This window comes from Oryzias latipes, chromosome 16, assembly GCF_053564925.1.
Source record: "Oryzias latipes strain Hd-rR chromosome 16, Olatipes_Hd-rR_3.1".
NCBI lineage: Eukaryota > Metazoa > Chordata > Actinopteri > Beloniformes > Adrianichthyidae > Oryzias > Oryzias latipes.
In genome coordinates this window covers 31,433,036-31,457,149 of record NC_136252.1, presented here as the reverse complement: position 1 = coordinate 31,457,149, position 24,114 = coordinate 31,433,036, and the positions used below count along the sequence as shown (strand labels likewise).

At 43.5% G+C, this 24,114-nt stretch overlaps 4 protein-coding genes across 4 annotated transcripts in view; all 4 read right to left on the bottom strand.

Annotated features, from left to right (window-relative positions):
- Window positions 1-8,789, bottom strand: part of gabbr1a (gamma-aminobutyric acid (GABA) B receptor, 1a) — a 164,063-nt gene extending 155,274 nt beyond the window's left edge. Inside the window, exons 1-3 of the mRNA XM_078932560.1 lie at window positions 8,365-8,789; window positions 2,467-2,553; window positions 2,203-2,267 (exon numbers count right to left, since the gene is read on the bottom strand). Of these exons, the coding sequence (XP_078788686.1) occupies window positions 2,203-2,267; window positions 2,467-2,545 (144 nt within the window). The 5' untranslated portion in view covers window positions 2,546-2,553; window positions 8,365-8,789. The remainder of the gene's footprint in view (window positions 1-2,202; window positions 2,268-2,466; window positions 2,554-8,364) is intronic.
- A 290-nt stretch (window positions 8,790-9,079) lies between these two features.
- On the bottom strand, window positions 9,080-14,054 carry sh3bp5la (SH3-binding domain protein 5-like, a). The gene is made up of 6 exons (XM_004078489.5): window positions 13,389-14,054; window positions 13,138-13,200; window positions 12,674-12,802; window positions 12,343-12,507; window positions 10,588-10,761; window positions 9,080-10,507 (listed from the first exon to the last, which is right to left on the bottom strand). The coding sequence occupies exons 1-6, from the start codon at window positions 13,617-13,619 to the stop codon at window positions 9,962-9,964; spliced, it is 1,308 nt and encodes a 435-aa protein (XP_004078537.1). The 5' UTR covers window positions 13,620-14,054; the 3' UTR covers window positions 9,080-9,961.
- Window positions 14,055-15,087: 1,033 nt separating this feature from the next.
- Window positions 15,088-17,903, bottom strand: mgat1a (alpha-1,3-mannosyl-glycoprotein 2-beta-N-acetylglucosaminyltransferase a). Its single transcript, XM_004078360.5, has 4 exons — window positions 17,638-17,903; window positions 16,493-17,379; window positions 15,661-16,337; window positions 15,088-15,584 (listed from the first exon to the last, which is right to left on the bottom strand). The coding sequence occupies exons 2-4, from the start codon at window positions 17,117-17,119 to the stop codon at window positions 15,563-15,565; spliced, it is 1,326 nt and encodes a 441-aa protein (XP_004078408.2). The 5' UTR covers window positions 17,120-17,379; window positions 17,638-17,903; the 3' UTR covers window positions 15,088-15,562.
- Window positions 17,904-20,387: 2,484 nt separating this feature from the next.
- On the bottom strand, window positions 20,388-22,579 carry LOC111948915 (uncharacterized). Its single transcript, XM_023963909.2, has 3 exons — window positions 22,433-22,579; window positions 21,474-22,301; window positions 20,388-21,397 (listed from the first exon to the last, which is right to left on the bottom strand). The coding sequence occupies exons 2-3, from the start codon at window positions 22,092-22,094 to the stop codon at window positions 21,350-21,352; spliced, it is 669 nt and encodes a 222-aa protein (XP_023819677.1). The 5' UTR covers window positions 22,095-22,301; window positions 22,433-22,579; the 3' UTR covers window positions 20,388-21,349.
- Between the last annotated feature and the right edge of the window lie 1,535 nt (window positions 22,580-24,114).

The window sequence follows — 24,114 nt, the reverse complement described above, 5'->3', positions numbered from 1 at the left end:
TGGATAAAAAACTTTTGAAAAATCAAACCAATACTCTATTTCAGGTCAGTCGTTTTTTTTTAACTTAAATTATTAGGTCACGTTTCTTGTTAGGATTCATTGAGCCAAACACTTTAGTTTTAGTTTTGAATTCTTGTGTCTAAATCCATTTTCACAGCACCAGCTGTCTGTCCTCATATGCTGTGGCTAAAAATAGACCTTTCAAAGTAAAACGTGAATTCACATGTGTCCCTTTTTATTCTGTACCAGTTCTACAGGTATTATGATCAAAGTTACTTCAGAGTAAAATAAGGCATGTAACATATTACAAACCCGAGACAGTAACAATGTAGGGTAACAGATTACTTTGAAATATCAGGAACAAGTCATCTGTACCGCATCACAGCTTGTGAGTAGATTGTACAACACTGTTCATCAGTGTTTAGAACTGTGAGGTACGGTGGCCCTGAAGTGTCAACCTCATCAACAAATCACTCAACGCGAAAACGTATTACAGATCACAATGACAACTAAGAAAAATTTAAATTACATTTAGGAAAAAGAAAAAAATATTCCAGAAAGCAAAACATCCCCAAAAAAACATATTTAGTTATACAGAAATCATTATTTCCAGAAATGAAAATATAATCAGTGACGTCCCATAATCATGTTTCGAGTTTATGGTTTGGTTAAATTTTTGTAACATTTCATTTTGATTTCTGAAAATTACTTTTGTTTCCGAGATGCTTCCTTATTAAGATTTTTTTATTTTGAGTTTCGTTTTTTGACATTTTATTTTGATTTATAAAATGTAATGTTTTATTATTGTTATGAGTATTATTATTTTTAGTTTTGAATTGTTGTTGTGATCTTTAATATGTTTTTGCATTGAGTGATTTATTCATGTGATTTGCACTTCAGGCCCACCGTACTGAAAGATACTTTTTGATTAAATACAGTAAATTACAAGTTGCTGTTATTCAAAAGAGACTCATCCTCCTACAGGATTACAGAGTCAGCATTGTCATTTTCCAGAACTCTGAGATGACTTTGAGTTACTTTCACAAAATTAACAAATGGAGTCAAATTTTCCAGAGCCCTTTTCATGCGGAGCGATGTACTGGACCATCGTGACTCTGGACCTTCCAGACCGATGACAGTTTGCAGCTGACAAAGAAGGAAAAGGGTGCAAGAAAGGACCACAACCAGAAAAACAAGCAGGAGTAAATAGTGGAGCGGTCAAGGCAGAAATAGAGCGGTTGACCTCTGATTGCAGGTTTGGTTTCCGTTCTGCCGGCCATGTTTTGAAGTATGCGTGGTAGATATATATCATTATTATTATTATTTTTAACCTTTAGTCATGTCTATTATTTTTTTCTTGAATGAAAGAGACTCAGAACTATTTACAAGAAACTGGACTTTTGAAATAAATTTTCTTTTTTTTCATCTTGTCGTATCAAGAATGACAGTTGTTCTCATGCTCTGCTGCAGATGCCCAGATCAGCTCTCCTCTAAGCCAGATTGAATCTTTGGAGCATCAGAAACAGCTATGGTCCTTCAGACCAAACAAACAGATTTGTCACATTCACTCCTGGAGGTGCAGCCTGACCTGCAGAGCCTCACACACTGTGTCAATCCCCCCCACCTCAGTCAGTCACGTCTTCCCACCCGCAGAACACAAGCCTCCCCTCATCTCTCACTGTGCTGGAGCCTTTGAAGAGCCTCTGAAGTTACAGTCAGTTCGCATTGATGTTTTATTGAATGCAGCAGAGGCGGTTGGTGCTCACAGCTGCACTACACAAAAATCCCATATTCACCTCATTGATTATTGATCTAGAACATTCAGCAAAAAAAGTAATGAAAAATGGATTTTAGTTTAAATCCCAATTTACAGAAAAGACAAATTTGGATCCAAAAATTTTTCAACTTGTGCTCAGAGTGTACGAGCAGCAGTGTGAATTTGTGTGTTTAAAAACGTGTGTGTTGCGCACACATTTGACCACAAGCAGCTTTATGCAGGTCAATGACGCAGATCACCATCGCGCCTCTGACTAATAGGAGCGAAGTCTCTGACATGCTGCTTGGAATTGTGGAAATTGGTCACTGTGTCTGTGCACCAAAGATCAGACCCTAAATCTGGAGAATGTTTTACTTTGAAGAGATAAAGACATGACAGCCTGTTTTTCCCATGTTTGCCTGATGATCCATGCAGTAAACCTGTACCTGCTCCTGCGTCAGGCCTCGGTAGCGGATCCCGCCGTCCCTCGGAGGTCGGATGATGGCGCAGCCTGAGAAAAAAGGAGAAAAAGATGATGACAGATGCTGATACATCAATGGGAAGCATTATCCATTTGACAGGAGCCATCCTCGCTGCACAAATTACTGTGTTTCATGCAGGTCACTTAAACTCTGCAGAGCTGCTCCTCTCCATGAATGCAGATAGTAAACAGGCAAACACATTTCTGCACATTCACTCACACAACTTACCTCCCGCTGATGAATTATGTATGGGCACAACTGAAGATGGAAGAGTGCAGAGAATAATCAGAAACAATAGCCGCCCCATTTCTGGATCTGAAAGAGAGGAGAGAGAAAGACTTTAGAGCAGAATGGTTGTGGAGAAGAAAGAGGAGGAGAAGGGTTTGTGAGGAAAAATGACATCAGTGGTTTTCCCTTTTCACCAAAATTGGGTCATTTTCTGTATTGCAAACCTGTGCTTGCATGCTTCTGCTGAAGGTTGACTGGTTGATCTGTCAGCAAAGTTTTTCCATGTGCAACAGGTCCGCCGAGTAAAACCCATCGAATACCAAAGTCAAATCTAAGACCTCGTCTACACAGGAGGCGAGCATCCTAAAAGGGATTTATTTGATTTTTTAAGTACTTCAAGCTGCCATAAGATTGTTTTAGCATATTTAAGGTAACCAATTATCGCTTTTTTCACTGTCCTTTACGATATGCAAACTTTGATATAACGATGACAATAAATTTGCGATTTATTATGCAGGCCTAGGTTAAAAACACCCAAAAGAAAGACAGTTTCCTCCTGCTTGATTGACAGCCTTTTCCAGTTCAAACCAGGTCCTGAGACAGACACTAAAGTGGCAGTGATCTGTGTGAACTCTCCTGGGAGATAGTGTGGTCTGAAAGACACAATCACCAGTTCTTAGTGTTAGCATAAGTCTGAATCTCTGACTGTATCACCAGAGACGTCTCCACAAAATAGAACTGACTAGTTCTTTGATAGAACGAGCTTGGTCAGAGAGTAGACTTCCATCCATTTTTCTGTTGTGGTCGTTCCTTATAAAGAACAAAGACAAGTAAATGCAGGCAGTCTCCTTCCCCCCTCACCCTGTTAGCATATCTCTCATGGAACCTCTTCTTCTTATTCATGTTTGTTTTTGTCATTGAAGTAACTCTGAGGGTGTGTTGTGGAGCTGAGGGGACATACTCGTGCGTTCCACCTGGTCGATCTGGCACAGAGTGAGTGCAACAGCTGAAAACCAAGTCCATGTACAAGGCATATTGATGAGATGCACGATGAACCTCTCCAGAGAGTTTAGAGTTCACGGGCTGGTGTGCAACATGTTTTCCAACCAACCTGCCATTGAAGCTCCTTATTAGCTAAACACACCTGATCCAGGTAATCAGCAGCAGATAAGGCAGGATTTGTAGAAAACCAGCAGGAGATTGGGGCCTGGAGTTTGACATCCCTGGTTTGGAGGGACTGTCTCAGTCTACAGGGCTTCTATCTGTGGTTCCATCCCATCATACTAAGCTGTCCCTCCTAGCAAACAGATCCTCTGCTCACACAAATCTGAGATATTTATGTAGTCATTTAAACCTGATGACTCAGCAATACAAGCTGATCTACAAAACTCTGTTTCCAGGAAGGTTTTTTTTTTTTAAATTGATTAAAAAATAATTTTATTCTGTTATTTTACTAATTTAAATTAAAAGAAAATGAACAACAGTGTCAGCCTAAAGTCTGTTTCTCTTTTAGTAAGACCTCTAGATTTTTTTAGTGAGGATGTGCTTTGCTGCACTTCTTAAGGAATTGACTCTTCTCTTTATGAGGCTTCACAGAGTTTTTTTAAGCAGATGGTTCTGGACTGCAGATAGGTTAAATGTGAACTGTCTAGAAAATCAGGTAAAATATGGTCTGGTTCTGTCCTGCAGCAGAACAGCTGAACTCTCAGGAAAAGACGTTAGCTGGATAGAAGGAAGAAAGCTCAATAATCTTCTATGCGATAGAGCTAACCTATGCAGCCTTCAATCTGTCACAGCCTTTAAAAGCTTTACTGTTGCCGTCTGGATCTGAGCTGTTTTCCTCAAATTTTTAAACATAATTACAGTGTCTCTGCACAGAGTTACTCCTTCCTTATGTAACAGCAGATTAGATTACATTTCGGAAGGAGCTACAGACAGATAACAGTTTTCACTCCAGTAAATCACACAATTCTGCCTCAATGAGAATCTGGCTGCCCAAACTTTCAACAAAGCAGTGACTCATGACCATTGACTCATGACCATTGACCCAATCCTTGTGTGCTGCTTTCCTGGCTCTGCAATGACCCCACAAGATGGCAGTACCGTTTTTTGTGCTTCCGATGATGTTAGTTTAGCATCCAAATTCTTGGTCAGTGCAACCTGTTGATTTTTTTTTTCCAATAGAAACAAAAGTTACCTCCCATTATTAACAATAGCATGTTAACTTGTGGCACAGTACGTGTATTATGCTAAAGTTAAAGTTAGCACACAATGTCCCATGTTAATTTGGTGCAAAACTGCCTTGTTTCTGCATGTGTTTTTTTCTGTATAAGGTCCGGGGCTGAAAGTAAGCTCGTGAGAACAGCCCCTTCCAGGAAGAGTCTGCGCTTTTAGCTCCGCCCCCAGGCAAACACAAACACCCACCGTCTCTGCCGATCAGCAAAACACTTTCTTTTTATATGTACAATATGCACATCCGTCTTTGCAAAAGTTGCGATGTTTGTTTTCGTGGGCGAGACGCAGACACGTTGATGACGCCGGCTCTAGGTTGGCGTCATAAAATAGGTGGCACCCACACGGAGAGATCGAGTCGCCTTACTTCCGGGTAGAATAATTAGCTCAGGAAAATAAATAATATTTAATTTCAAAAAATCTTTCCTTTGTATACCAGAGATAATATACTATCATATACATGGACATTGTTTACTATAAAAGGGTTAAGAACAGAATGACATAGACCCTTTAAACTCTTTTAGTTTCTTTTCTTAAACCAATTCAGTAAAAAAAGAACACACAATCTCAAAGAAATGTTCTCCATTACTGATTACAGCAATGGAAAGATGTGACAAGCTGATGTAAGATGTGTGTTATGTTTCATGGTACATAGATTACTACGGTGACCGTTTTATATTGCTGGAAGAGAATATGTGATTAGCTCTGTGAAATACACTGTTGTAATGAGGACCACGATATGCTGTAAAACACGTTTTGTTAATTAACAAGCTTCCCACAGTGCCTGTTTAACATCGATCCTGTTTGCTCAGTCTGACTGCCAATATTTTGGCAGTCAATGCAAGTCAATGCATGTATTTAGTTTATTTCTTTCCTGCCACCTTTGCCTTTAGTCTCTTTGCTAATTCAACATCAAATGAACAAGAGACATGGCACAGTTTCAGATGTTAAGGGCTTTCCCAGATGAATGAATGGACTTAAAAACACCGTCATCACAGGAACATATGTGGGAAAAAGACTTGAGTACCTCCAACCAAGGCTATAAGCTGAGGACTTCATTACAAGCACCATGGGACGGGACAGTTAAACCTATTCACTGTTCCTCCTGATCTTACATTTTAACCAACATCAGTGAAGTACAGTGGGGCAAAAAGTATTTAGTTAATGAACTTAAAAAGATGAGAGAGGTCTGTAATGTTCATTATTGGTACACTTCAGGTGTAAAAGACAGTGTGTAACAAGAGATTTGGGGAATTCACATTGTATTTTTTTTAAAGAATTTATTTGTATACTGGTGCAACTTAGCTCTTACACAAAAACACGAATTATGTCCATCACAGACCTGTTACTTAGTCCTTAAGAAGATCTCCTATCCTCAAGATGTTAATACCCGTTTGGTTATCTGTTCTAAAATCCCCTGACTACACCCTTAAACAGTCAGACTCCAACATGTTCACTATAACCAAGACCAAAGAGCTGTCAAAGAACACTAGGGACTAGATTTGACAACAAGACTGGGAAGAACCAAACTACAATAAGCAAGCGGCTTGATGAACAAAGATCACCTGTTGGAGCAATTAATAGAGAATAAAAGAAATACAAGATCACAGAAAATCTCCCTCCACATTGACCTCCATGGAAGACCTCACCTGGCGGGATACAAATATGCTTGAGAATGGTGAGCACAGAACTACGTGGAGAGCTGGGTCCACAAAACAAAGACTTCTATATTGACACATGTCATGGGTTCAAATCCTGTAGTGCTCCAAAGGCCCCCCTGCTTAAGGAGAACATGCCCAGGCCTGCCTAAAGTTCTCCAGAGGGCATTTAATGCTCCAGAGAAGATTGAGAGAATACCATGTGATCAGATGAGGCTAAAATGAACTCTTTGGTGCAAACAGCACTCACTGTGTTTGGAGGAAGAAGAATCCACTGTAAAGCATAGGGCTGGAAACATCATGATTTGGGCATTTTCTGCAAAGGGGACAGTACAACCAATCTTTAGGAAAGGATGAATCGGGCCATGTATAGTGACATTTTGGGCAAAAACCTCCTTCCATCATTGAGGATGAAGCGTGGCTGGATCTTCCAACACAACAATGTTCCGAAACACATCGCCATGGCAACAAAGGAGTATTTTTTTTTATTATTATTATTCAAAATTCTGGAGTGACCTAGCCAATCTCTGTACCTTAATCAAATAGAGAATCTGTGGAAAAGGATTACCCGACAATAGCCCCAAAACATTGCAGCTCTTTTCTTCATTATTATACAAATGAACTCTTTAAAATTTAACTTCCCCGAGTTATTTTTTTTACCTTCCGTCTCCCACAGCAATCTATGATGAACATTACAGAGCAAACTCATCTTGTAAGGGCAACAACTTAACGTAAAATTGGTGACTGAGAAACACTACTTTGCCCAAGTGTTCTTTGATTTAAAAGATTTATTATACATTATTAATATAGTGCAACTTACAGTTTTATCAAAAAAAGCTTGGTAAAGTTTAGTGATAGCATAATCTTGGATTGGGGCTCTGCTCCCTACAACAAACGTCTTTCCCATTCAGTTTGTTTTTCAAAGTGTAACGTGTTGAAAAGTAAAGTCACAGAAAAACTACCTGTTTTACTTGTAATTGTGTTAGTTATTTTAAGTGAAGTTCCATCGCAAACGGTTGATTTTTTAATTTTTAAAAATTTACATTTTTCCGCATGCTAAAAGCTTTATCTATTTTGAATAATTAGAATTTAAAGTTTCTAAAGACTAAAAAAAAAAAAAAAGCAACGTTTGATTTATTTTTTCACCTTTAGCTCTGGAAGACCACAGGTTGCAGCCTGACTGGCTGTCAACATTATATGCTTTGGGCCTTTCTGGGGTTTTGCAGCTGATGTAGCCCAGAGCTGAAGTTTTCTGACAGCCTCCACATTCACCCTGATTCCTTTCACTGAATGCCATTCATCACTCGTGACAGCCAGAAAAGATTCATAAGACCTGCTGTAGCTCTGCAGTCAGCCGTTCCTCCGCAAACATCTGAACTTTGCAGTTGTATTAGTTTAAAGCTGGTGTGTTTGTGTGTGTGTGTGTGTGGGGGGGGGGGGGGGGGGGGGGGGTTGGGGGATAGCAAAAGTCAGGGATAAGGAAGACAGATGGCAGGGAGGTTTAGGTCTGCAGGAGACTAAATGAGCTTCGTTGGAAGCTTCATTTTCGTAGTTCTGCGTGTTTCCAAGGATTGGGAGCTGCTGTTCTGTGTGGGAAGCAGGGATGAAAGGCGCGATGCTTTCAGCACCGCGGACAGCGCCTTGACGCTCAGCGGCCCAGGCCGTAGCGCCCCCCCCCTCCTGGACACTCGTTCGGACCTAATTCGCGGGTTTTCCCCCTCGTGTCTGTGTCAGTGGTGCATTTCGTGCACGGCTGAGCATGGGGGTCACGGTGGGGGCCGCTTGTTGACGGGGGTGGGGGGGGGGGATCCGCGCGGCCTGCAGAGGAAGGCCGAGCATCTTAACGAGCTGCGTTAATCTGAGCGGCGCTGCCATCTGCCCGAGGCGGCCGCCGTCAACCCCCTCCCTCACAAACGCGCACAGGACGGTGCCATGATGGTGCATTCAAACCGAAGGAGCAAACATGACATCTGTCCACACCGAGCACCGTTTTCAGCGCACTACTTACTCCCAGACAGCGGCGAGTCCTCCGGCAGGGACCCTCCGAGGAAAAGTCCGATTATTTGGTAGAAATCTGCATCTTTGCGGCGGCTGTATGGCTCTGTCGATATGGCTTTACAGTAAATATGCGGGGTGCTCCACGCGTGAACGGTATGGCACAAAAGCAGCACGCCCGCCTTCCCTGTATTGCATTTGTCAAAAAGAAGAACGGAACAAAAATAAAATAAAAATCCTTTTTTTTTAAAGGGGGAGTTAGAGCACAGCACACAGAGCCGACGATTCACCACACTCTCCTTCTCCTCTCACCCCCCCTCTCTACAATCTTGAGCTAATTCACGACGTCATGATGGAGACGCACCGTGCGTAACAGGCGCGCTCGTGCATTTATCAGCCGTTTCTTCCCCTCCTCTGCGCTCACAAACAGCAGCGCCAATGTGGAGGAGCGGCTGCACGTTCATCCCGCTGTGAATAATAACAGCCCGCCAGGGAGGCAGACGGGGGGGGGGGGGGGTGTATCTGTGCTGGTGTTAACATGGTTCAGCCTTTTGTTACCTCTGGAGCCCACGGGATGGAAGCAGAGCCGCTCATTGTCGTCCTCTGTCTTCTCGATCTGCTTCCTCCTCCTGCATCTGCTGAATAATTGAAGGCAGGCCTCTCCCTCCAGTCTCTGCATCATCTTCCTGCACAAATCCTCACATCCAGCTCTTACACACACACACCACTACAGGGGGCATGATCTGTTTTATTGAGGATGACAGCGCCCATCAGAGACTTAAGGAGACATCAGAGCGAGGGGGGGGGGGGGGGGGGGGGGGTCTGTGACTGATTAAGACATCAACAACATCTGTACAGCAAATGTTCACATCACATACAAGTCAGTAACTTCCAGCTCGATGTACTCATTCCCAAATCGTTAAAACTTCACTAGTTGACATTTTCGACTTTGAAAAAGTTCTATAAAGAACTATTGAGTTCATCGTCGATTTAGTGCTTCTTTTGTAAAGAACGGAAACCCGCAGCTGAAGCGGAAGTTTTTGTGAAAGGCGCACATCAGAGTGCGACGGGAGGTTCATCACACACAGACAGAGGGCGTCTGCAGCACAACAAATAAGACAAATGTGGAGGTCTGATTGTTATGGCATAAAATACAAACATGGCTGAGTTTCTGTTCGTTTCAGGAGTGCTGCTTCTCAGCTGAAGCGTGTAAACAGTCTCCAGGAGCGTTCCATAAATCCCATCTTCGCTCTGTGGCGTCAGGAGTGTTTTGTCATTTCTCCTGGACCTCCGTGCGTCTCCAGAGGACCGGGACTTCCCCTCTACCTTGGGGCGGGGGGCTGATTGGACTTGATGTGACAGAGGAGAGGGAGAGGTGGAAGCGGCTTGTTTTTTCACAGTCTCAGCAAATCTCTTCCCCCAAAAAGCCTGAGAAGTAAGAAATGGCAACCTCATAAATATGTCCCCCTCAGACATCTTCATGCTTAGGGGGCGGGGGGAGGAGGACTCAGGACTTCAGTAGTGTTAGAACTCTAGTGTTTTCCTTTAGTGTTATTTACATCAACATCATTCCAGCTTGTCCAGTGGGCTGCCTCTCCTGGACACTGCGCTCACAGGCTGAAGCTGCGGTGGTGCTGCTTGGAGAACTGCAGCTGCCGGTCCCTGACGGAGCTTTCCGGCAGCCTGTTTGTTTTATTTACCACCACCCCTTTGTCTCTTTCTCCCTCATCCCCAGTTACGCTGCCCACGTCGCTGAGGTCGCCCAGGTGCTCCACGGAATCATATTTCTCCAGGTCAGAGGCGATGGTCTGCAGGCTGAAGACGGACAGCGAGTCCGACCCGGCTCGCTCCCTCTCTGGCTCAGTTTTCTCTTTGTATTGATCCACCGCATCAAGGGCTGTATTCAGTTTGTCTTTGCTTATAGAGTTTCCCCTACTGCAGGCTCCACCCTCCTCCTGCACTCTGGTGTCTGCCTCAGCCCCCACAGGGGGGCTCCGCCCACCGCACAGGGAGGAGAGCTCTCCCTCAGCCGGGTCCGTTCCCCTCTGAGCGTGGATCTGCTCGCTGATCTGCTCCAAGTTCCGCAGGGCGATTGAGTAGTGGTTCTTCACTTTGGAGACTTGCTGTTCCAGCTGCAGCACTTTGGTTTTGTGCTCCTGCAGACACAAAAGCAGCCAGCGAGCACCGTCAGTGGCTGGGAAAGGCCGTGCACGCCGTGCACCTGCGTGTGCTTTACCTCCAGGATGTGGTTGAACTGGGCCTTGAGCTCAAAGTAAGGTTTGGACTTCACGATGAGTCTCTTCAGGGACTTCTGCAGCATCTGGACTCGAGCCTCGGCTTCCTGACAGGCGTGTGTGACGCGCATGTGCTCTCGCTCGCTGCGCACGCGCTCCTCCTCAGCCTCGTTCACCTGCAGGACAGATGAAAGTTTATTCCATTTCAAGATATGGACTTTGAATGTGCAGATATGCTCTCAGAACAAATGGTTGGAACAAATCAACAGGATAAAACTGGTTTCAGACTGATTCCAGCAGAGCTGTTCTGACACACACAGTGACCCTGGACTAAGTAAACCACACCGAGCAGATGCAGATCTGAAAAGACAGCATTAGAAATCACAATTAAAGTCTGTAATCTTTCAGCCTTCGAAGACTTCAGTCACTTTCACGCTGTCCAAGACATCACTCCTAAACTGATAAACGACTTTGTTCTGCCACTCCAGCTTTCACACAATGTTAATGCACCTGGAAAAATGTATCCCAAAATCTCCATCACTGTGTAACAACATCCCCAGTGTTACCATAGTAATAACACGCATTCATGAAAAGCTGCAGGTCATCAATGCTAGCATGTCTCCATCATCTGTGGTGCTGCATCTAAACCAGGGGTGGTTGATGATGGCTAGCATAGCGTACTAGCATCTTCTGAAATCGAGCAAGGATGTGAGGAAAACACACGGGGACGCCGGTCTTTGTGGTCTGAAACCTCCCACCTCTACTCTGAACTTCAGTCTGTGTCAAATAAATCAGATTGCTTTACCTCTACATAAAACTATAAGACTGGTGGGAAATTATTACAGATGAAGCTACTCTTCTTCCTCTCAGCAGGATTCAAACACTTGAGTTCAAAGCCAGACTTTCTCTTACAACAGAAGTAAGAAAAGGATCCAGTCAGTTTTGACGTTTCATTTGGGATACAAACCAGAAGCTAAATTAAATTAAATTAAACATCCCAAATGAACGTGGTGAAGCTTTCTTGCATAAAAATATTATTTTCTTCATTTAAACATATTTTTCATATCTACACTGAGGAACAGCTGACACTGGTTTTATGCAAATGTTATACAAAATTAAAAAAGTTACTTTTTTATTGTGCTTTAAGACCCACTCTAATGAAAATTGTGTTCTTGTAGCATGATGGAGGACATGCATTAAGAAAATGCATCTTAAAATTGTGCTTGAGTATTTCTTTCTTCAAATTATGTTGAATTAGGAGCAGACAATAGATGTTATTTGTAAAAGCTGGTAGTTGTCCCTGCTCCGTTCTGATGCATCCACTTGGAGTCAAATAGATCCATGTACATCTTTGTTTTCCTCGTCCGAGCCGGGATCTGCCTCAAAACTGTACAGCTGGATAGCTCCAGGATTGCTCACCATTTTTGTTGCACCCCTAATGGGAGTGTGAGGAGCTGTAAGCTCGTGGAGGAGAGTGTAAACAAATAGATAAGCCTGCCACCAAAAGCCCCGCCCACATTAAAGTAAAGTAATTAACTTCTGCTGCTCTGCAGAAACTATGTCCTAGAAAACAACACCGTTTCTTTTAGTTTTGCCAAAAAACGGCATAATCATAATTAAGAGACTACTGGGAATGCTTTTACAATAGATCTAAAAATGATCTTCCATCTTCCATCCCATCTGCCTACAACATGTTTGATCAAACTGCAGCTCATTCCTCAGGGCTCTCTTCAAATGTCCCTCGTCTCCTCCATTACCTTTGCAGTGGCATGGTTAAGCATCTCCTGCCAGGTGGGATCCAGAGTGTTAGTGCCATCAGCCAGCAGGCCCTGCTCAGCCACGTACACCATCTCCCTGGCAGCTGCGTGCATGGAAACGGCCCTCTCGTAGCTCAGAGCTGCCTTCTGGGTCTCCTGCTGTGCCTACAAAGGCAGCCACACCTCTCAGAGAAACATTATGACAAGGGCACCACTCCACTGCCAAACTGTGGGCCTACTGATTGATGAAATGTCAGTGACATCAGTCTTACTGTTGCATTAAAACATATCCCTCTACATCGCGCAGATTGTGTCTTTCCTTGTGGAATACCTCTTTAGCAAGGCGGCGAGCTTCATAATAAGGCCTGGCCTTGTCGATGCAGCTCCCGAGCTGCGAGCTATGCGCGTTCAGCTTCCTGGCAGACTCCGTCAGGATCTTCCGGTAGCTGGATCTGGCGTCCTGGATGATTAATGCATGAAACGAAGGAGACTGGATTCAGCTCTGCTGAGGCAGCTTATCGGATATCAAGCTAGAGGAAGTAAGGAATCGATGGATGCCAGACTGCAAGCAACCACGTCATTTTCCATCTTACCAGAAACAAAACATCAATCATAACCTGGATGAACGGATATAAAATGAAATCAAAATGAGCAGTTCTCACTTTCTTCATGTTTTATTAACATTCAAGCTGTATGAGTCTTTCAGCTAACAGGTTAGAAGTTTGAATAGATGTTATTTTCCCCAAAAGATTAATATTTCAGTGAAGATCAAAAGTGATTTTTAATTGCACTTACATCTAACAGCAGCTCCAGTCTGTTGATTTCTGCACTGGCTTCATTCAGCTGCTCTAACTCTTGCTGTGGGGATTAAAACACAACAGTCAGTGTCAACAAAAGCAGTGAGTCATGGGGAAATGTTATCAATGAACTAACTAGACAGAAAAGATGACTATTGTTCATGTTGACATGAAACGGAATCACAGATGATAAAACCCTTCACTGTTAAATACCCACTAAATGAGCCAGTATGGCCGTGGGAGTCACACCTGGATCCGTGGATCAAGCTCCTCTTCGTGCGGGCTGTTCAGATGCTCCACGACGTTTCTCTGCTTCTCTCCTTCCTGTTGAGTCTCCCTAAGTGCCATCTCTGCCGCTGTCATCTCCGTTTCCACCGACTTCCCCTCCTCATCCACGCGGGGGGTGACCTCCCGCCAGCAGTCCCCCATGTCTGACTCCCCCGAACCGGCGGGGCTTTCTCGTAATCCACCTGGCTCCATTCCAGACTACACGGTTTCGCAAAGCAATAGAAGACTCGAACCCCGAGCAGACAAATCCGGTCCACTCAAAAACGACAGAGCGTCGCTAAGTCAGAAATGTCTGTTTGCAGTGACGCGAGTTAAATTGGGAGGATCGGCCATAGAACCGAAACCCGCTACTGTTAGCCTAGCTTAGCGCGCTAGCAGGCTAACTGTGTCATTATTAAGAAGGTAAATGTTTCTTTACAGAAGAAAAAGCTAAAAACACAGATGCCCAAAGGACCACTCTAGACGGGGGTTGATTATTAAACCCCCCTGCGAAGCGCGGACCTCCGTCCATCTCTTATTTAGTACTTCATCACTACAGCTAGGCTAGCTAGCTTGCGGCTTCCAACATATCATCGTAACGAATGAAGTAAACACACCAACGGCGTTTGAGCCACTGCGGCTGCCGTAGCTATGAAGTGCCAATCAAATCAATAAATGAAGCTTCAAGAAGCAAGGGGGGGGGGGGGGGTTATCATAAAAATAAAAATAATTACAAAAAAATAAATAATAAATAAATTAAGTAAGTTGGATTGGATCGAAGCTGCTCCATTTCAAACATGTTTTGTATTCCTGTTATATTTATTTTGCAGCTAGTACCATTTTTAAGTTTTCATCATATTGATTGTATTATAATTTTAAACATGCATGAAAAAAAAGTAATAAAAGAATCTTTCAACTAAATTTCTTGAGTTTGGTTAAAAACCCCCACATTGGTGAAATGTCTAGATTAAATATGAATTGCTAGCCTATCATTTGACTGTGTAACTTTACAAGCAAATGTCTTTTTGTGTGACCAAAACTGGATGAATTGCATTAAAAACACAGATGAGCTCAAAACATGAACAAGAAACCCGTTCTGTGCTCAGTTTGCCTGTACTGTATTGGATGCACCATTGAAAATGTTGCTTTCAATGTTGGCAAAGCAAATGGTCATAAGAGTATTGATATTTACATTTTTCAGTCGTACTTAGTCAAATAGTTGAAATGGGGTTTGGCTGGTTTTACCGCAAGAACTTCCTCAAACATTCCATATATTTTAATGTTGAGTTTTAATTACAAAAGCAGCGTGCAAAGCTTTTTTCCTTGTTTGTTGTTCACCTTTCAGCATATACCTTCAGGGATGGCCACAGCAAATCAGCTTCCACTAATTTTGACAGGTGGTACGGCAGAGTTTTCCGCCAGATGCCCTTCCTGACACAACCCAGCATTTTATCCGTGCGGGGGACCGGCACACGGGGACTCAGACTTGGGCCCCTTGTGCCTACTTAATTAGGCAGTCGCCTACAGGGTCTTGCCCACGGACCCACACTAGATTAAGCTCATTGCACCCCCTGGGAATCGAATAGTTGTTTCCTTAGTCAACAAAAATCACCCCGCCTTTCGCCTGATCCAGAGCTGAAACAGCCTCCAGAACAGACTCCAGAAGAATCATAGCTCTGCATGATCATAGTTTGTTTTTATTCCAAAAAATATACACCCCAGGTGAAGTGGTTTGCATAAATCAAACCCTCAGGGGTTTCATCAGAGTCAAACAAACTGACATCAAACTTAAGAAGGAAGAACAGATTTTCATCGACCAGAATGATGAGAGTCAACGGACAGATTACATTGCAGTGATCACAGATGCTACAAATACCCAAATCACAGATTACATTTCCTTATTTGGTCGCAAACTTACAGAAGCTGCAAATAATGTTAACAAAAAAAGGCAAATTTGGATACTGCATTAAATGCATCAATGAATTAATCTGCACAATCAGCATCGTATAAAAATAGATCTCTGGTGAAACACAGCATGTGTGATGCTGTAAGAAATCTTTTGGAAGAGTAAAGACCTGAGTAGTATTGGCAATTCACACCAGACTGGGTGATCCATTCTTTTCTGCGAAGGACAGAGAAACTGGACAGAAACATCTTCATCTTTGGTCTGGGACCCAGCTGGCACACAGAGAGAACAAAAAGGCTTCAGGAGAAAGGCATTTTTCTGGATAATCAGCTTCAGGATGGATCATACCGAGTCCATCCAGGAGGTGGGGCTAGGTAGATCCTCCGTCCTCTGTAGAAGAAGCTCACAACTCCTCTGTATCCTGCTCTTGGCACTCCAGACTTCAAGTCATCCATGATTCCCAGGTTTTTGGCCAGCATTTTGAAACTGTCCTTACTCGAGTATTCAAGGCGGACAGGGCCAGATCCCTTCAGTTGGCCCTGTTTCACTTCTTCGTATTTAACCAAAGGAGCGCTGTAAACTTCTTTCTGAAAGATTTCCTTGTATTTCTCCTCCTTCAAGTAGTTTAAGTCCATTTTGGTGAAAGGCACAAACTCGGTATTCAGCTTTATGTCACGCAGGTACTTGTCAAAGAACTGACCCAAGCTCACACCCTGCCGGCCAAAGGTCAGAGTGCGAGAGATCTCTGGCCGCACGCAGGCCCGGTCACGGCGCTGCTCTGGCTGACGCATCCAGTCATCCCAGAAAGCAGCGGGCCACTTGGGCTCCAGCTCCTCCCACAGTTCTTTAAGGAGCATCCAGCCCAGACCCGGAAAGAAATCTGTCCTGTACAGCAGGTCAGTCTTAGCAGGATCTACGAAGCCGCCCCTGCCATTGTCATTCCACGCTGATACGCACCACAGGGTGGGGTCGGACTGCAGAAGTGGCAGCAAGGCCCGGAAATACTCAAAGAAGTCTGGCGCCACCTACAGTGCGAGATAAATAATGAGCTTTCACTTTAAATGATCCCGTCAACAAGTGAAGTCAACACCAGTTCTCAGGAGTATTCGTGTATTTCAATACAAAAAATAAATAAATAAACTAAAAAAAGAAAAATGTGATGAAAAATAGTGATAATTACCTCCAGGTCATCTTCCACCACAATCACAGATGTATGGGAGAGGGTCTTGAACACCTGGTTGAGGGCCCAGTGGTAATGCCTCGAGATCTTGTAGTAACCCTGAAACTTTTTGTGCTCCTGCCGAACAGCAATGTCCGACAGGTCCGGCTGCTTCAGATGAGTCACCTGATCTCCGTAAGAGCTGATCACCGCCGCCGTCTCGGCGTGCCCACAGTCTTGACTCACAATGATTGGGTAGAGCTCGGCTGAGGGTCGTAGCTGCAGGAGTTTGTCAAGGCAGCGTTTCACAGTGACCCGGTTGCAGGCGATGACCAGGATAGGAATGACAGGCTGACGTGGGACGTCCACCTTTGCTCTGTCGTTATTGGCCGGCACCCACACCGACTGATAAGTCTGGATCTGCAGCAGGATCTTCCTCTGCTTATCCAGCTCATTTGCAAAGGTGTCCAAAATCCCAAACAGATCTTTCATCAGACCGTCGGTGGGCTCCTCTGCCTTTTCCCTCGTCCCATCGCTCTGCTGGCTCGACGACGGGGGTCTGCTCCACAGCAGGAGCACCAGGATGGCGTTCCAGGTGACAAACAGGAGCGCGCCGAAAAGAATGAGGGAGCCTTTTTTTCTGATCATGGCACAAAGTCAGAGGAAGGGAAGGAGGGGTAATCACGAGGACAGAATGAAGAGAGGCGTCCTGGTTACACACAAAAGGAAAGGGATACGGGAGGGGCCGCCTGTGTCCTGTATCATCCCAAATGCATGACAACAGATACGGGCCGGCTCACTGGGAGGGCAGGGGAAGAATGCAGGAACTACTCGGTGAGGGCTGAAGGCAAAAGTCAGGATTCATCTTCTTCATGTGAAGTTGCGGTTGATCATCAGGTTGTCTTCATCTAACAGAAGGGAACAAAACAGGAAAACGGCCATCAGCCAATCGGACTCACGCAAACTGTTTAGGCAGGAAGCAGCCTTAATGATGATTCATCCAACTGGATCCCTGATCGATCCGTGATCACCTGTGGCTGCCGCGCGGCAGGGACGAGCCGGGAGTAACCCAGACTGGAATAAAAACAGCCACAAAAAACAGCCACAAATAGCAACACCCCCCCTCTGCTGTTACAGGAGGAGCGACTTGAAATTAGCTCTCTTACCCTGACAGCGCGCGCGCGCGCGGCCGCTGCCTCCTCGCAGCGCCGTTCCTTTCGATGACAGCCGGAAAAGTTGAAGTGACAGGTGGCGAGAGGAGCGCAGGAACCGCCGCCAAACTGCCTTCCGGACAGTTTTCTGTCGACTGGAGCAACTTGACGCTTCTGGAGACCCGCTGGTTCTCGCAGCGCCGACCCAGGAGGAGGAGGGGGGGAGGACGAGGGGAAAGTAACACGACAACTTCCTGGTTTGAGGCAAAAGCGGAAGTCCCGCCTTCACCGCCGCCACGAAGAAATGACACATTTACGCAATAAAATACAAATTACATTCTTGAAAACTTTAATATTGTTTGATTTGACTGTGTCAACTGTTCTCACAAAATGCTTTTTATATAATAAATCTTTTTATAACAGTAACAAAAATTCATATTTACAAATGCAAATTTTCATCTAAAAAACCATATTCAGTCTTCTATTAATTAAAATTAATAACTATATTGAATCTGTGAATTTCTCTTCAGACCCTAACCCTAATATTGTGGATCTGTAATTTAAGGATTTTTTAAAATATTTTTCTAGTGCGTTTTATTTGGTATTTCGTTTTTAATATCATTCTGGTATTGATGTTTGCTTGTTTGATATGTTAATGAACGTTTGAATATTTACAATAAAAATGAAAAAAAAATCAAAATGAACAATATTTGCTACCTTTAGAAATTGAGAGTAAACCAAATATCTGCAATTTATGAATCCTTTTAGACACAACACTGAAAAGTTTTTTTTTATATATATACGATTATGCTGCTGTAGGCCTAAATGAATTTATTTCCTGCTTAAAATTTGTGTTTTAACCGGTGGGACTAAATAAGTGAAAACCACAGCTTTACTCCGTAAACCTGTGCCTTAAGGTTGCATATGAAATTTTTTAATTGTATTTTCTTCTGTTACCGCCATCTTCTGAAACCAAAGAAAATATTGACTGAATAAAGTCAGGTAGAATAATTACTCACAATCTTTTCCAATTTTGTCATATTTCTTTATTTGAACTAATAAAGCTAAAGCTTTAGAGAAATAATTTAACTCTTGGTTTATTTTATTTTTACTTTCATTGCATGTTTGTTTGCTTGATAGTTTGATTACATAGATTATGTAAATATAAAAATATCTAGCCTAAGAGATTTTTTTTATTCACTGCTAAATTTAGTTTTAAATTTGCAAGCAAATACTAAATATGCCAATAAAAAGCTGATTCGATTTAAACTTCCTAAACAACCATTTCATAAAATCATACAAAGCAAGTGAGGAGTGAGAGGAGTTATCATACGTTTCCAAGCTGAACTCTGATCTGCAGAGGACCCCCCCCTTTTGTTTTTGAAATGTTTGGACAGGCCTTATCAGGACTGCCTATTAAATGCTCCAAGGACATTTGACTCGGTCAGGATCAATGACTGAACATAAAGGTCAAAAGCGGTGAGTATGGTGGAGAAAGGAAGGATGTCAGAATGGAAGCAAAATAGAATATATAGAAGCACAAAGAAAGAAAACTACTTTACTATACACTCACATAACAGGCACAGTTGGGAATAAGTTGGGCTTCAGTCTGTACTTAAGGACCACATTGTTCCACGATGAAGATCACTGATCACCACTTTATATTTTGACTGCGTCCCACAGTTCCAGAGTGTTGCACAGTGGATAGGCCGAATGCTGACAATCTGTTCTCCTATGTGCTTGAAATTCTGCTCCTGTTTCCAGCTGAAGTGGTTTGCAGGTTTGAAGCCTGAAAACAGTGACAGCCCAGCTGAATCCTCTTATGTGACAATGTTATTTCACAACTGCACCCATTTTTTTGTTTGTTTTTTGCATCAGTAGGTTTCAGGGGTGGGAAAAACTAAACCAAGTGAGGCGATGTGATAAAAGCCACCCAAGAAGTAATAAACTGGAAAGCAAAAATGAATCCATGATCAATAAAACAAATATTATTTGTTATGCAAAGCTGTGGTTCTGACAAAAATTAACTTTGCCATCATGTTACTTGTGTTTGTTTTTTTCCCTCAGAGACAAATTTGTTAATCTTTAAAAATAAATAAGGCCATTTTCTGCAAAGGGGATTTCTGGGAATGAGGAAATCCGGCTGAAACCGCAGAGAAGGTCTTTCATTAAATACAGTTTCCCTAAAATTAAGATGGTTAAGCAGAAAAAAAGACTAAAAACAAAAAGGTCTCTTAAGAAACTGATTTAAGAAAGACCAAAAGATCATTTTTCAACAAAGCCTAGCTGACTCAGGAGAGAGCCAACTTATCTGGCATGTTGTCAAACTCTCCCTACTTGTGTCAATAACTATACTTAAATCAATGTGTCCACTTGTTGTGTGTTAAAGTACTGATTAAAACGTTCCTCACGAGCTCACAGGCGCCAGACACCTGGCTCATCCAGGCCAAATGTGGCCCACATTCAAATTTCTACTTGTTTCCAGGCTCCTATCATGAAATCAATAATATGCCAGCCTCCAGAACTTTATGAGAGCTACAATATCATATCTTTCTTGACTAAATTATCTTATAAGCCGTTGTAAATGCAGCAGCTATCTGTGGTTACTTGACCTTATGGCCCAAACAAGACAAACTTATTTGTTTCTGAGATCAAAATAGGAGATCTTTTTGTGTTACTTTCCTGCCCACATGCTTTAAACTTAGAAGTTGACCATGAGCATTATGTAACATTTCATATGAGCTATTAACATTTACAAAAAACAATTCTAGACAGACTTTTTGTTTATTTTACTTCCAGTTTTTCAAGTCAGAATTTCACAATATTTTTGGTAAAAATGTATTCATCGATTTACTCTTCTCTATGTGAAGAAATAAAAAGTACCCATTTGTACAATAAATATGGTAAATAAATCCCTAAATAGTTTATTTGCATTTAATGGTATCAGAGTCCAAAGAAAGCAGGCTGAATTGGCCCTCACACATTTTCACCCCACTAAATCTGTCCCACTTTTGAAAAAGTTCAGACATTCCTGTCGTAGCTCCTGGGATCACATGAGCCCTAAAACCCCTCCACCTCATTTAAGTGGCAGTTAGAGAAATATAGCACAGATGCCTCTCTGGGGAAGTGTTCCAGGCATGTCCCACTGGGCTGAGACCCCCAAGACTAGCTGGGGAGACTACATCCCTCAGCTGGTCTGGGAAGGTCTCTGGGTCCCCCTAGAGGAGCTGGAGGAAGGGATCTAGCTCTTGAAAGAGGATTTCCTGTCCAGCACTTTGTAAAACACTTCACAGGGAGAAGGACGTCCTTATATATGTCCTATACCGTTACAAAATGCAACAAGAACATGTTACAAAGTCGGATTTTCATTGGAGTGGGTCTGCAACAGAACAGATTCAGTTTTGCGGTTGGCTCTCATGTTCGGAGCAGATTTGATAAATGGTGCATGAAACTGGAAAACCAGATGATGTACTATTCCAAACATCACTGCGACTATGAGCCAGCAAGAATGATTGATTTAAGTGCAGAATGAAACAAAAGAGACCCACAGTTTTGGAATTAAACCTTGTTTGATGTTTTACTTGGTTTGGAATGGGGTGGGGGTGGGGGGCATTCCGTTTAACCTTAAAAAGAAGAAGAAAAGCTCAAATGCATCGGGTGGCTGCAGCACCAGCACAGGTGTTGTAAAATGAAGAGTCTAATAATAGTCAAATGTCGACGGCGGGGCTCAGTCGGGTCTGTCTTGGGGGGCTGGAGGCTGAGTTTGTCCTTCCACCTGGATGGAAGAAGACAAACAGGTGAGTTCAGGTCAGCCGCCTGAAACAAAGATTTACTTGCAGAATTATTCTCACCTGCGGGTGATGAGCGCGGCTCCACGCGCACAAACCCGAAAGTCTGGAAACCAGCAGGGCTGTCAGAGTCACACACGCGCTCCGCAGTTTCTTCCAGCCAGGCGAAGTTGAGCCCATGCTCCACGGTGACGTCACGGTGACCTTCAGGACCCTGCGTGGGACGTAGGTCACCAGCTCGAGCGGTAACACGCTGGTTAGTTTTGAGCACCTTTCTCTTCCAGGCAGGTGAGAAGTCGTTTTACGCACGTGAGAATGTTGTTGCCCACGAGGGGCAGCAGCGCGCGCGCTCCCTGAAGAAAGTTTTGGCGAGAGTAACTTATTCATTTTCTCGGAATCTTGCGTAAAAGTATCCCGCGTGACCCATCTGCACGCCACAGACAGCAGCCCTCCCCGCTCCCCCGGCGGGAGCAGCCTCCGCGCGGCCGCGGAGCTCGAACCGCCGCGCGCGGCCGCGGAGATCGAACCGCCGCGCTCGGCCGAGGGCTCGCGCAGCGCAGCGCCGGCTAGTCCGAGGCCGTACGCCGCCGGGGCAGGCCGCTTGGCCGACGGATTCCTGGTCCAGATCTTCCCCCGACAGCGGAGCACCGCGGACAGGGCCGAGGCGGACGGAGTGGAGGCCATGGCGACGGGGGTTCACGGTTCTCGTTCTTCGGGAGGGGTCCTGCTTCACAAGGAGTCACATAATGAGGCCTGCACAAGTTGACTTCTGTTGGGACAGGACGAGCGCAGGGCGGCGGGGGTCCACCACCCCCTGCTTCTGTCATCACAGAAGGGGGGGAGGGGGGTGGAGGGTGTGTCCTGAAAAGATGGTGCAAGAAGCTGCAACACCTAAGAGTGAGAGTCACACACAGTCATTACAAAAATGAACACCCATCCATCGTTTAACCGCAGTATACCCCTCACTTTTGATGTTTTGACCCCCACCACTACACACAAACTTAAAAAAAAAATCCCTTTACCGTTCAAATTGATCCATGTCAGCTTTCAGAGACCTGGATTAAATCTGGGACTAGTTTCCACACCTCCAACATCCCTCATGGTCCAACCTCTCACATGCTTTCATCCAACTGCTCTTCTTTCAGCAGCCTTCTCTGTGTGAAGAAGTTCTTGGAAAAAGTGGAGAAATTCAGGGGTGGACTTTGCCACTAGACAAGTTCTGAACGCCTGGACCCCCCCCCCCCCCCCCAACACTGGTTATCTCTTGCTGAACACTCAATATAAATGTCTACAATAATTTCCATGCCCATTATTATTTCAAGTTCCACTCCAAATTATCTTTTGATGTCAAAGCGTTCCCAGTGGTCTTTTAATAATGATTATGCAATTTTTTAGAACATAGTTTCTCCAGAGCGGCAGTAGTTCATTAGAAAATCACATCTACGGCAAGTTGCGAACGGGATCGTTGGTGCAGAGTAAGCCCCGTCCTCGTTTCCCATCATCCATTGTTACACATTCTCCCACTAGGCTACTCCAAGCATTACAGTGCAACAAAAATGGCGAGCAATATTGGAGCTTTCCAGACGTACAGTTTTGGTCCAGGTGGATGAGGAAAATAAAGACGTACATGGATCTAGTCGTCTGCAGGTGGATGCATCGGAAAGGAGCAGAGCAGGGAGCTTGTGACTGATGTAGGTACTATGTCACATCTACAAGTTTTTTTCAAATAGCATATTTTTGTCTGCTCCGGATTCACAACAGTTTGAATAAAGGAATGTCTTTATATACGTCCTCCATCATGAGAAAAAAACCACACTAACAATCAGAGTCGTCTTTATAAAAACCTGACAAACGAAAGACAGAAGACCCTTATTTTATCTAACTAGAAAGTGACTGGGTATCAAATCAGCACATTCAATAAATTCATAATTTTTCTTGGAAAAAATGAAAGTGATTTCACTTTTTAGATGCTTATCAAAACATTTGGATTCCTGACATTAATGCTGTCCAAAGTTGGACTAGTGAAGAAGTTGTTCAATGGACATTTTACACTTTAGGTAAGGATAAAAAAAAAAAAAAAGATCAAACCTCTTCAAAGGGACCCCATGTTATTGTCCGCCTTGGGCCCCCCAAACACTCAGTCCGCCTCTGATAAATCCACTCGATGAACAAGGTTAACCCTCAGCTTTTACATGACTTTTCCTAGTTAAATGAGCTGATTTTCATGTTTTTTCTCAAAAACGAATACAAAGACAGCATTAACCACAAGCTGCTGTTCAAAGACCAATTATTCTAATTTAAATGTATTTCTACAAATGTCAGGCTTTAAATCCCAGAGATACCAGCAGAAATCACACCATCATCCTGAACAAAGACTTTGAAATTGTAGGAAAGATGACCAAGTCTGAGAACCAAAAGAACTGTGTTTGAGTTTCCTAAGAGGCTTTTCTCTGAGTTTAAAGAGGTCGACACTAAATTTAAGGATAGTCTCAAGGACTTGTAAAGACAGCCAACGTCCACGTTGTAAGAAACTATCAGAAAATCGATTCACAAACGTTCAACTGATGAAATATCTTTGTTGGAAGAGCATCAGAAAACAGTGAAGTCAAAACACGTCAACTTGCAGCTAAAAAAAAGACACACTAATGCCACAAAATATTTGTTGCTCCAATCACACATTGGATTTCAAAGATTCTGCCTTTGT